The sequence below is a fragment of the Mytilus trossulus genome, chromosome 7 (assembly GCF_036588685.1).
Source record: "Mytilus trossulus isolate FHL-02 chromosome 7, PNRI_Mtr1.1.1.hap1, whole genome shotgun sequence".
In the NCBI taxonomy this organism is placed as follows: domain Eukaryota; kingdom Metazoa; phylum Mollusca; class Bivalvia; order Mytilida; family Mytilidae; genus Mytilus; species Mytilus trossulus.
In genome coordinates this window covers 50,407,957-50,422,011 of record NC_086379.1, presented here as the reverse complement: position 1 = coordinate 50,422,011, position 14,055 = coordinate 50,407,957, and the positions used below count along the sequence as shown (strand labels likewise).

Sequence of the window (14,055 nt, the reverse complement as noted above, 5' to 3'; positions counted from 1 at the left end):
GAAGGAATGTTGGTAAATTGAAATAAAATGTATTTAATTGAAAAGATTTTTTTTTAAACTTAACAGTAAGACACATCATGTACAGTAATCTTTCTCTTTTAGCTAGTTCTTTAATATCGATGAAAATGTATGTTATTTCAAAAGTGAAACCATTTGTTAAAATAAATAATTAATTAAGAAGAGAATTAGCAGATACACTATTGTAGTAACAAAACTGGTAAAAAAGAAAGGCTAGTTTAACTCACTAACTAGAGATTGATCAAAATGTTATAGATGTCATGTGTCGTCAAGGTTGAAGAAATTGAAACCACAAAAATACTGAACGCCGAGGAAAATTCACTTTAAATTTCGCACTTTTTCAAATGACTCGAGGAAAACCTTTTCCTGATGAGAAACATCCTAAAGACCTTAAACTTCTCAGAGTTGCATTCAGGTAAGATGTTGTAATTTAAACTATGGATATTTGTTAAATGACTCTGTGATAGTTCACAACCGTGAATATGGAAAAAATTATAATAATATTAAAATTATGACTTTATTGTTGTATTTACGTCATACAATTATTATCTGTATTCTCATCTGGTATGTAAACAAATATTATTGAAGTTTTTTTGTCATATCCAAGTAAAAGGCGTAAGAGTTATGTGTTTGTTAGTATTAATGTGTGTCTTCTTTGATGTGGCATGCGAATATACTCATTATTTATAAATTTATTCAAATAAGAATACAAGTTTTTTTTAATCTCATTATCCAGTTTACGCCGATGTTTACACTGGAAATGACAGCCCCGTTTTTGGTTGGGATCATGCTGCTCAGTTGTTGTTGTTCTATTTTGTCTTATGTATAATGTTTGTCTTTTTGTCGTTTTTTAGTATTTCTGCTGTGGCATTGTCAGTTTATTTTCACCTATGCATCTTTGCCTCTCTTTAAAAAGCTTTTAAAAATAACTCTTCCGGATTATATGATTACTTGTCCATTAACTGATTAAACATTTTTAGTCATTGTAATAACTTTTGTCAGTAGAAATCATTTAAATTGAGATGTTAACTGAAATTTGCCTCAGAATGATCACATTTTTATAAACATTCGAACAAAAATGATAGGGACAAAAAATTATTGTAAAAACCATAATCTCTAAGAGTCATCTAAAATTGAACTTCGTGAAATACCTATTTGAAGAAAAGTCCGTTATATTGCCCTTTTTCTCTCACATATAGAGCAAAATTATCTTAAAAATTATCAGTTTTGTTTAAGGCTAAAATATGTTTAAGATCATGCAGATGAAATATAATCAGAAGCTAACAGCATATTGATAAAAATCAATACTGTATTCTAAAAAAATCTGTATGACAGAAAATGATACAAATGGTTAGTTTAGGTTATATGAAACACATACAAGTCACTAGACTGTCGTGCGTGATTGTCTATCAGCTATTTCGGTAGCGAAAAACTGTTGTGCTATTGACATCCCTGTCTCTTCGGGTGATGAAATGTTTAGGACACCGGCAAACAATTGCATCTGTAATCCTCCGATCGTGTAAAATGAGTCCATATAAATCTTATCTGGACTATCAAGTGCAACTGAAGACAAATCATACTCAATCTGAAATACAAAATGACAATACTGTAGTTGGCATCCGTTAAGTTATCTATTATTCATTGTTAACATAGCATGAATTCCAATGTCATAGGTTGAAAGTAGATCTTGACAGAATACAACGACATGTATTCATTTGTTGGTTTAAAAATAATGTGTCGTAGTAAAACGTTATTCCTTAACATTAGGCGGGATTTACTTCTTTTCGTAGTACTAGTATTTCCTTGAAAAGGTTGTTCATGGCATTAAAACATACCTAACGTCATTTCGTCCCATTTTAAATCTTGATCAATTAATTGGTAAATTAGGTAATATAATATTATTGTATGTTTAAACAGAAGTAACACTGCGTCACAACAATGCCATCTCAAGCTCATGATGTTTTAAATTATGATAATAGTTCTTATATTTGGCACAACTTTTTGGAATTTTGGGTCCTCAATGCTCTTCAACTTTGTATTTGTTTGGCTTTTTAACTATTTTGATCTGAGCGTCACTGATGAGTCTTATGTAGACGAAACGCGCGTCTGGCGTATAAAATTATAATCCTGGTACTTTTGATAACTATTTTCACCACTGGGTCGATGCCACTGCTGGTGGACGTTTCGTCCCCGAGGGTATCACCAGCCCAGTAGTCAGCACTTCGGTGTTGACATGAATATCAATTATATGGTCATTTTTTTAAATTTTCTGTTTACAAAACTTTGAATTATTCGAAAAACTAAGGATTTTCTTACCCCAGGAGTAGATTACCTTAGCCGTATTTGGCACAACTTTTTGGAATTTTGGGTCCTCAATGCTCTTCAACTTTGTATTTGTTTGGCTTTTTAACTATTTTGATCTGAGCGTCACTGATGAGTCTTATGTAGACGAAACGCGCGTCTGGCGTATAAAATTATAATCCTGGTACTTTTGATAACTATTTTCACCACTGGGTCGATGCCACTGCTGGTGGACGTTTCGTCCCCGAGGGTATCACCAGCCCAGTAGTCAGCACTTCGGTGTTGACATGAATATCAATTATATGGTCATTTTTTTAAATTTTCTGTTTACAAAACTTTGAATTATTCGAAAAACTAAGGATTTTCTTACCCCAGGAGTAGATTACCTTAGCCGTATTTGGCACAACTTTTTGGAATTTTGGGTCCTCAATGCTCTTCAACTTTGTATTTGTTTGGCTTTTTAACTATTTTGATCTGAGCGTCACTGATGAGTCTTATGTAGACGAAACGCGCGTCTGGCGTATAAAATTATAATCCTGGTACTTTTGATAACTATTTTCACCACTGGGTCGATGCCACTGCTGGTGGACGTTTCGTCCCCGAGGGTATCACCAGCCCAGTAGTCAGCACTTCGGTGTTGACATGAATATCAATTATATGGTCATTTTTTTAAATTTTCTGTTTACAAAACTTTGAATTATTCGAAAAACTAAGGATTTTCTTACCCCAGGAGTAGATTACCTTAGCCGTATTTGGCACAACTTTTTGGAATTTTGGGTCCTCAATGCTCTTCAACTTTGTATTTGTTTGGCTTTTTAACTATTTTGATCTGAGCGTCACTGATGAGTCTTATGTAGACGAAACGCGCGTCTGGCGTATAAAATTATAATCCTGGTACTTTTGATAACTATTTTCACCACTGGGTCGATGCCACTGCTGGTGGACGTTTCGTCCCCGAGGGTATCACCAGCCCAGTAGTCAGCACTTCGGTGTTGACATGAATATCAATTATATGGTCATTTTTTTAAATTTTCTGTTTACAAAACTTTGAATTATTCGAAAAACTAAGGATTTTCTTACCCCAGGAGTAGATTACCTTAGCCGTATTTGGCACAACTTTTTGGAATTTTGGGTCCTCAATGCTCTTCAACTTTGTATTTGTTTGGCTTTTTAACTATTTTGATCTGAGCGTCACTGATGAGTCTTATGTAGACGAAACGCGCGTCTGGCGTATAAAATTATAATCCTGGTACTTTTGATAACTATTTTCACCACTGGGTCGATGCCACTGCTGGTGGACGTTTCGTCCCCGAGGGTATCACCAGCCCAGTAGTCAGCACTTCGGTGTTGACATGAATATCAATTATATGGTCATTTTTTTAAATTTTCTGTTTACAAAACTTTGAATTATTCGAAAAACTAAGGATTTTCTTACCCCAGGAGTAGATTACCTTAGCCGTATTTGGCACAACTTTTTGGAATTTTGGGTCCTCAATGCTCTTCAACTTTGTATTTGTTTGGCTTTTTAACTATTTTGATCTGAGCGTCACTGATGAGTCTTATGTAGACGAAACGCGCGTCTGGCGTATAAAATTATAATCCTGGTACTTTTGATAACTATTTTCACCACTGGGTCGATGCCACTGCTGGTGGACGTTTCGTCCCCGAGGGTATCACCAGCCCAGTAGTCAGCACTTCGGTGTTGACATGAATATCAATTATATGGTCATTTTTTTAAATTTTCTGTTTACAAAACTTTGAATTATTCGAAAAACTAAGGATTTTCTTACCCCAGGAGTAGATTACCTTAGCCGTATTTGGCACAACTTTTTGGAATTTTGGGTCCTCAATGCTCTTCAACTTTGTATTTGTTTGGCTTTTTAACTATTTTGATCTGAGCGTCACTGATGAGTCTTATGTAGACGAAACGCGCGTCTGGCGTATAAAATTATAATCCTGGTACTTTTGATAACTATTTTCACCACTGGGTCGATGCCACTGCTGGTGGACGTTTCGTCCCCGAGGGTATCACCAGCCCAGTAGTCAGCACTTCGGTGTTGACATGAATATCAATTATATGGTCATTTTTTTAAATTTTCTGTTTACAAAACTTTGAATTATTCGAAAAACTAAGGATTTTCTTACCCCAGGAGTAGATTACCTTAGCCGTATTTGGCACAACTTTTTGGAATTTTGGGTCCTCAATGCTCTTCAACTTTGTATTTGTTTGGCTTTTTAACTATTTTGATCTGAGCGTCACTGATGAGTCTTATGTAGACGAAACGCGCGTCTGGCGTATAAAATTATAATCCTGGTACTTTTGATAACTATTTTCACCACTGGGTCGATGCCACTGCTGGTGGACGTTTCGTCCCCGAGGGTATCACCAGCCCAGTAGTCAGCACTTCGGTGTTGACATGAATATCAATTATATGGTCATTTTTTTAAATTTTCTGTTTACAAAACTTTGAATTATTCGAAAAACTAAGGATTTTCTTACCCCAGGAGTAGATTACCTTAGCCGTATTTGGCACAACTTTTTGGAATTTTGGGTCCTCAATGCTCTTCAACTTTGTATTTGTTTGGCTTTTTAACTATTTTGATCTGAGCGTCACTGATGAGTCTTATGTAGACGAAACGCGCGTCTGGCGTATAAAATTATAATCCTGGTACTTTTGATAACTATTTTCACCACTGGGTCGATGCCACTGCTGGTGGACGTTTCGTCCCCGAGGGTATCACCAGCCCAGTAGTCAGCACTTCGGTGTTGACATGAATATCAATTATATGGTCATTTTTTTAAATTTTCTGTTTACAAAACTTTGAATTATTCGAAAAACTAAGGATTTTCTTACCCCAGGAGTAGATTACCTTAGCCGTATTTGGCACAACTTTTTGGAATTTTGGGTCCTCAATGCTCTTCAACTTTGTATTTGTTTGGCTTTTTAACTATTTTGATCTGAGCGTCACTGATGAGTCTTATGTAGACGAAACGCGCGTCTGGCGTATAAAATTATAATCCTGGTACTTTTGATAACTATTTTCACCACTGGGTCGATGCCACTGCTGGTGGACGTTTCGTCCCCGAGGGTATCACCAGCCCAGTAGTCAGCACTTCGGTGTTGACATGAATATCAATTATATGGTCATTTTTTTAAATTTTCTGTTTACAAAACTTTGAATTATTCGAAAAACTAAGGATTTTCTTACCCCAGGAGTAGATTACCTTAGCCGTATTTGGCACAACTTTTTGGAATTTTGGGTCCTCAATGCTCTTCAACTTTGTATTTGTTTGGCTTTTTAACTATTTTGATCTGAGCGTCACTGATGAGTCTTATGTAGACGAAACGCGCGTCTGGCGTATAAAATTATAATCCTGGTACTTTTGATAACTATTTTCACCACTGGGTCGATGCCACTGCTGGTGGACGTTTCGTCCCCGAGGGTATCACCAGCCCAGTAGTCAGCACTTCGGTGTTGACATGAATATCAATTATATGGTCATTTTTTTAAATTTTCTGTTTACAAAACTTTGAATTATTCGAAAAACTAAGGATTTTCTTACCCCAGGAGTAGATTACCTTAGCCGTATTTGGCACAACTTTTTGGAATTTTGGGTCCTCAATGCTCTTCAACTTTGTATTTGTTTGGCTTTTTAACTATTTTGATCTGAGCGTCACTGATGAGTCTTATGTAGACGAAACGCGCGTCTGGCGTATAAAATTATAATCCTGGTACTTTTGATAACTATTTTCACCACTGGGTCGATGCCACTGCTGGTGGACGTTTCGTCCCCGAGGGTATCACCAGCCCAGTAGTCAGCACTTCGGTGTTGACATGAATATCAATTATATGGTCATTTTTTTAAATTTTCTGTTTACAAAACTTTGAATTATTCGAAAAACTAAGGATTTTCTTACCCCAGGAGTAGATTACCTTAGCCGTATTTGGCACAACTTTTTGGAATTTTGGGTCCTCAATGCTCTTCAACTTTGTATTTGTTTGGCTTTTTAACTATTTTGATCTGAGCGTCACTGATGAGTCTTATGTAGACGAAACGCGCGTCTGGCGTATAAAATTATAATCCTGGTACTTTTGATAACTATTTTCACCACTGGGTCGATGCCACTGCTGGTGGACGTTTCGTCCCCGAGGGTATCACCAGCCCAGTAGTCAGCACTTCGGTGTTGACATGAATATCAATTATATGGTCATTTTTTTAAATTTTCTGTTTACAAAACTTTGAATTATTCGAAAAACTAAGGATTTTCTTACCCCAGGAGTAGATTACCTTAGCCGTATTTGGCACAACTTTTTGGAATTTTGGGTCCTCAATGCTCTTCAACTTTGTATTTGTTTGGCTTTTTAACTATTTTGATCTGAGCGTCACTGATGAGTCTTATGTAGACGAAACGCGCGTCTGGCGTATAAAATTATAATCCTGGTACTTTTGATAACTATTTTCACCACTGGGTCGATGCCACTGCTGGTGGACGTTTCGTCCCCGAGGGTATCACCAGCCCAGTAGTCAGCACTTCGGTGTTGACATGAATATCAATTATATGGTCATTTTTTTAAATTTTCTGTTTACAAAACTTTGAATTATTCGAAAAACTAAGGATTTTCTTACCCCAGGAGTAGATTACCTTAGCCGTATTTGGCACAACTTTTTGGAATTTTGGGTCCTCAATGCTCTTCAACTTTGTATTTGTTTGGCTTTTTAACTATTTTGATCTGAGCGTCACTGATGAGTCTTATGTAGACGAAACGCGCGTCTGGCGTATAAAATTATAATCCTGGTACTTTTGATAACTATTTTCACCACTGGGTCGATGCCACTGCTGGTGGACGTTTCGTCCCCGAGGGTATCACCAGCCCAGTAGTCAGCACTTCGGTGTTGACATGAATATCAATTATATGGTCATTTTTTTAAATTTTCTGTTTACAAAACTTTGAATTATTCGAAAAACTAAGGATTTTCTTACCCCAGGAGTAGATTACCTTAGCCGTATTTGGCACAACTTTTTGGAATTTTGGGTCCTCAATGCTCTTCAACTTTGTATTTGTTTGGCTTTTTAACTATTTTGATCTGAGCGTCACTGATGAGTCTTATGTAGACGAAACGCGCGTCTGGCGTATAAAATTATAATCCTGGTACTTTTGATAACTATTTTCACCACTGGGTCGATGCCACTGCTGGTGGACGTTTCGTCCCCGAGGGTATCACCAGCCCAGTAGTCAGCACTTCGGTGTTGACATGAATATCAATTATATGGTCATTTTTTTAAATTTTCTGTTTACAAAACTTTGAATTATTCGAAAAACTAAGGATTTTCTTACCCCAGGAGTAGATTACCTTAGCCGTATTTGGCACAACTTTTTGGAATTTTGGGTCCTCAATGCTCTTCAACTTTGTATTTGTTTGGCTTTTTAACTATTTTGATCTGAGCGTCACTGATGAGTCTTATGTAGACGAAACGCGCGTCTGACGTATAAAATTATAATCCTGGTACTTTTGATAACTATTTTCACCACTGGGTCGATGCCACTGCTGGTGGACGTTTCGTCCCCGAGGGTATCACCAGCCCAGTAGTCAGCACTTCGGTGTTGACATGAATATCAATTATATGGTCATTTTTTTAAATTTTCTGTTTACAAAACTTTGAATTATTCGAAAAACTAAGGATTTTCTTACCCCAGGAGTAGATTACCTTAGCCGTATTTGGCACAACTTTTTGGAATTTTGGGTCCTCAATGCTCTTCAACTTTGTATTTGTTTGGCTTTTTAACTATTTTGATCTGAGCGTCACTGATGAGTCTTATGTAGACGAAACGCGCGTCTGGCGTATAAAATTATAATCCTGGTACTTTTGATAACTATAATTAGACAGGTAGCCTTTTTTATATTTAAGTCTAAAAGATAATGCGAAATCGTTCCGGCGTACAATCTAAAATCTGTTGCTGTACTTCCAAATACGCTTTCATACATGCAGTCATTCACAGAACAGGGGAAAACTGTCTTGGTTAAAGCAAAAACCGACATAATCATGATAATTTCACAGGAGAAAATAGTACAAATATTGTTACTCTCGCGACACAAAGTATTCATTTTATGTTCATGAAAAGCATTTGAAAATAAACAAACTGTTAAATCAAGTAAACTCATTAAAAACAAATCAAATCTTTACCTTTTCAGTTTGTAATATTGTACAGTTAAGTCGAGTAAAATACAAATTGTATTTATGAAAGACATTATAGGTACATACCTTTGTTATCTGTTCGTTGTCTTTTGTTTTATTGTACAGGTCTTTGAGGTATGTTATTTCGGTCATTGCTTGTGTCTTTTGTTTTGTTGTATCTGCACCACAAACTATGATAAAAAGTACGTGTCAATGATATAAGGTATGTAACATTCAATGTGATCGCAAAATTGTTCACAAAACTATATTTTATAATGAGGAATCGATTATGGTAAATAAAGGCTTCCCTTGAATGGATAGAAATAAATATGATGGTTATTTTGGGTGTCTTTTGAAAGTTCATTGTTTGCTGATTATAATTCAAATTTCATGTAAGCTTAACTATTATAAACAGATTAAATACTGAAATTGATAATATTTTACGGTAGTCAGCTTTTGATTCATCGAAATTGAACCTAATCTACAAGACGCAGTCCTATCTATTACGGGAATACTTAAACTTCTTCGGAAGTGTACTTCTTTACACTGGTTAACTCCGTTTTCATACTTGTTCCGAAATGTTAAACACTCATTTTTATTCAACAGACAAACCTTCCCTATCAGAAATGTAAACATGATAACAAAATAATAGTAGCAATTAATGCTTTATGAATTTGCCTAAAAGAAATGGTAGGGGCATTTTAGATTTTAATGAGTCAATATTATTTGAAAAGGAGTTCAGATGAGTTCTATTCTCCTTATGCTTGGAGACTGATATAACCAAATACCTACCTGAATCGATGATCTGACTTATTGTGTTTTTCTTAATGTCCAATTTGTCACAAGACGGACAAGAGGATACACAACGTTTTCTCCTGAACAATTTTCCAAGTGTCTCTGTAATAAATGTTAAGAATACGTCAACTCATGTGTCATGTTTTGGCTATTTACTCTATAAAATTCAGTACGGTGTTATATGTCTGAACTTAAATCTATGTTTGAAACAATTCAACATCGTTGGTTACTATTTATAATGATTTGTTGAAATTTTTTCAACTAATTGATTTATGATCTGCATGTTCCTGTCGCTTACAACACAGTCTTAAAAAAAATGGTCGATATTTTAAAATTATCTGTGTACTTTTCTCTATTAGGTGTTTGAACATTTTTAACGGAGGAATTTCTTTGCATCGAAAATAGACAAAAAATGCCAAACATTGTTCCTAAACGGTATATATGATGGTCATAGCAGTTTGTAAAATTTTGTTACACATCTGTTAGGCAGTAATACTATTTTAAGTTAATTATTTTCATATAACGTCATTTTTCAGGCTAAGAACCATACAATTCGTTGTATTCATTCCTTTCTTTATAGTCAGTTTGTGTAAAACGACGGTGAGTATCAACGATCGAGGGCAATCAATAACATAACCTAAAGAGAGATGCAGCATCATGTCAAAATCATTTCAAAAGAAGAGCAAACAGACAAATACTTTACAGAAAAAAACCAGCACGAGCGCCATACAAAGCTGGCGATGACCTCAATTACTCGGGAGGTTAAAATTCAAACTTCACTAATGGAACCGGTTCTAACAGTACATCGGGGGTTCCTGTTTATTCAAAAAAAACTTATGACTTAAATTTAGTATTCATACCATTTAGTTTTCCCTAATGATGTCACTTATCTATTTTTCTCAGAAATGATAGCATTATTGATCATTGCCCCTTATGTTTAACTAATAATTAAAAAGCAAACACCTTAACCAAACGACGAATAGCTGATACAACAACGTTTCCAAAATCCAAAGTCAGATAATTCTTGTATTTTCAAAGATTTAAATATTACATAACAGCAATTTTCACTAAGACGTCCTGAAGCGCAGTAGGCAACCGGGCTGGTGAAACATTAGAGAACTTATTCTATTCTTATTGTCGGAGTGTTATATATAAAAAAGATTGGTACTACTTTAAATATCTTTTGAAGTAAAAACTTACTTTCCCAGACAGGTAATACTGCATCTTTAATTGCATTTAAAACGACAGGTGCCTTTTCTGATACCGTCTGACGAACTGTTTTCAATGCATTTTCAAAGTCTTCGAAAGGCTTTCCAACTATCCCCTTTAAATCGCCTATGACATTGTTTACATCACCACTAATAGATTGAATTATCTCCCTTCCGGCATTCGCAATTGTTCCTCCAAGTGTTTGGAACGCATTAACTGCAGGTGTTGCTATATATTTTCCACCTTTTATAAGCACCTTAGCAACTTCTAGCAGATCTTCTCCTATGTTTTTAAGGAACGGACCCATTCGATCTCCCAAGAAGTCTTTAGCTCCAACTGCCCATTGAGCAATTTCCTTCATAACCTCCCCGGCATAGGTAATCGGACGGTAGTTGCCATTTGAAATTCTATTAAACACTTCCTCAGACAACGATGGAATTTCTACACTGTAACAAAATTTATGTAAACATTCAATTATCATTATGTGACATCCTGATGTGTAATGAATAAGTGATTGTCTGGTACCGTATAGCTGGTTATTTATCACGGGGTGTAAATTGTCGCTTATTTTTGCGGATAGAACAAACTTGAAAAAAACAATTCCGCCAATTAAAAAATGCACAAGCAAAGGTAAAGATAATGATTGGAATCCGCCAAAATATTTCGTACACCTTATTCAATGAAAATCGCGAAAAATTAACACCCGCGAAAATAACCTGCTATACGGTATAAGTATTTGTCAGTCAATTTTGCCATTTATTTTTTATAACAATTTCCGTAAATAGTTATCAAAGGTATAATGCGTATAATTTAATACTACAGACGCGCTTTTCGTCTACATAGGACTCATAAGTGAAGCCCAGATCAAAACAGTTAAAAACCTAAACAAGTATAAAGTTTGAGAACCCAAAATCCCCCTCAGATGTTGCGAAAACGGCTAAGGTAGAAAATCCTTGTTATTTCAAATATTATATAATGCCACTTCCACTAGTATTTTTGTTTGTCCATCTGATGAGTTAAGCCTTTTTCAACTGATTTTTTTAGCTCGTTCTTATGTTGTACTGTAACACCACTGTCCCAGGTAAGGGGGAGGATTGGGATCCCGCTAACATGTTTAACCCCGCCACATTATTTATGTATGTGCCTGTCCCAAGTCAGGAGCCTGTAATTCAGTGGTTATCGTTTGTTTATGTGTTACATCTTTTTTCGTTCATTTTTTTACATAAAAAGGCCGTTAGTTTTCTCGTTTGAATTGTTTTACATTATCTTAGCGGGCCCTTTTATAGCTGACTATGCGGTATGGGCTTTGCTCATGGTTGAAGGCCGTACGGTGACATCTAGTTGTTAATGTTTGTGTCATTTTGGTCTTTTATGGATAGTTGTCTCATTGGCAATCATACCACATCTTCTTTTTTATATTATTATATATTATGTTATAGATAAAAAAAAAAAATGAAATTGATTTGAATTCGATCTTCTTTAATATTTAATTTACATCAAAATTACAAGTACGATGTTTCAAAACAATTGTTTACCGTTTTACCAATAATTCAATTTGTAAATAAAGGCAACAGTAGTATACAGTAGTATACCGCTGTTTCGAAATTCATAAATTGATTGAAAGAAAAGGCAAATCCGGGATACAAATTAAAACTGAGGGAAAAACATCAAATATAAGAGGAGAACTACGACACAAGTATAATATTACAATGGCCATTTTCCTGACTTGGTACAGAACATTTAAAGAAAAAAAAGTGGTTTAAACATGGTTTTGTAGCATGCAAAACCTTTCGCTTTTATGTCAATGTTTAATATAACATTTAAACGACAACATAACATGACATGACTACAATACTAATAGATGGGAGAACATATAAGACAAAAAACACACCAATAACCAGGGACGCTCAAATGAAAAAAACGTTTTAAAGAGATTTTACGTATTCTTCCAGAGCATCTCCATTTACACCAGTGACGCTCGGATTAAAATTTACAAAAGGTCAAATAAAGTTCCAAGTGAAGATCTCATGACCGGACAGTCATATATACTTAAATTTTTATCCTGGAATCTATGATGGGTAAATTTATTGGTTTTGATAGCGTGTGCGAAGAAGAATAGACTGGTACTCAAATCTTATCTACCAAGTTTGACATATATGTATATTCCGAAGGCTTTCTCAATATTTTTTAGGAAAAAACCAACGAACCAACATATCAAAAGAGCGACTTAATCTGCTGATGTGTAATTGGTATATGTTACTAGTAATTTCACCGTAATAATACTCTAATTAGTATATTTCAACGGAACATTATATCATTGTAGGACGTTAATTTATATATATATATATCTAAAGGTATACTTTTAATCAAGTTGAGTTAGATGATATTTTTTTGAATTCTTACAAAACTTTTGTTTTAAAATTTTTTCTTCATGATTGTACAAAATCCACATACTTAGCACATATATCTGCTTTACACGTAGTACATCCATCTATTGTACTGTTAAGTTTACTTTGGCAGGTGCCAGCCAAATCTGATTGTGTAACCACAGTATCATTTAAACGATCTGCTATCAGGAACATCAGCTGTTTCCTAGCTTCTTTGTCAATACCTGAAAAATTCTGACTATTCCTAACATTCTTTTGGAGAAGTAATTAATGGAAACAGAAAATATAATGATAAGATAATATATTCTACCTATACCTTGCTTAGCAGCAGGTTGACTTATTGTATATAAAATTCATTTACGACCTTTTAGGCCATTTGTAAATGATATAATTGTTCTAAAATGCTCCAACGACATACGTCTATGTTTACCTTTGAACCGATGTGGAATGGTCTGTTCAATGATTTTGTATGCTCCAAACGTTTGGCCTAGAGCGTACATGATAAGGCGTATTCATTGAAGAAACAAGTTTTGTGAGCAGAAAAATCAGATTCATTGTCTGTAACTTTCAATTAATTGTTGCCGCTGCTGGTGAACTTCCTTTCTAATATGATGAAGTTTATTAACTTTTACTTTTAATTGTACGAGTATTTTAAATAAACTTAATCCTTTCCGCAAAATTGATCTTTACAGTTGAACGTTAAGAAGTCATCCATCATCATACCGATCATGTTTTCAAATTGCAAAACTAGGTGATTAAAAAAGAAATTTACATGAACATATTTAAAGTACTTTTTCTTAATAATATTATTTTGAAAGCATTTTGTATATCATATTAAAACTTATCAAACAGATAGATAAAATTTGCATGCAGTTTGTAAAGCAAATAAATCTCATAACTTACTTCTGACACTGGTTATATCAAGTTCCGTCAAGTTTATTGCTTGACGCTTATATCTTCCTTCAGCTAACGTAAAGGAGAAGTTGATGAAACAAAAGCAAAAAAGATACACTGAGATTGAAGTCATCGTAAACGTTACAGCTTGCACAGTCATTTAAATCTAGAGGTTAATATACACAACTTGTAGCACTGTGTGTTATATACCTTCAAATTACACATTTACAGAAATACCACATACGTTTGTTTTGACATGTTAATTTGTATAC

At 34.8% G+C, this 14,055-nt stretch overlaps 1 protein-coding gene across 1 annotated transcript; it reads right to left on the bottom strand.

Moving 5' to 3' along the window:
• Window positions 1–1,348: 1,348 nt before the first annotated feature.
• Window positions 1,349–14,055, bottom strand: LOC134727111 (uncharacterized). Its single transcript, XM_063591495.1, has 6 exons — window positions 13,793–14,055; window positions 12,957–13,113; window positions 10,494–10,948; window positions 9,291–9,395; window positions 8,586–8,689; window positions 1,349–1,603 (listed from the first exon to the last, which is right to left on the bottom strand). Exons 1-6 carry the CDS (start codon window positions 13,941–13,943, stop codon window positions 1,403–1,405), a joined length of 1,173 nt encoding a protein of 390 aa, XP_063447565.1. The 5' UTR covers window positions 13,944–14,055; the 3' UTR covers window positions 1,349–1,402.

What these genes read in the sequence shown, in the direction of transcription:
- LOC134727111 (XM_063591495.1), bottom strand. Translation starts at nt 13,943, where the DNA reads ATGACTGTGCAAGCTGTAACGTTTACGATGACTTCAATCTCAGTGTAT. An exon ending in TGATATAACCAGTGTCAGAA is followed by an intron (nt 13,114 to 13,792) that starts GTAAGTTATGAG and finishes AGAATTTTTCAG; the next exon opens with GTATTGACAAAGAAGCTAGG. An exon ending in AAAGCAGATATATGTGCTAA is followed by an intron (nt 10,949 to 12,956) that starts GTATGTGGATTT and finishes ATTTTGTTACAG; the next exon opens with TGTAGAAATTCCATCGTTGT.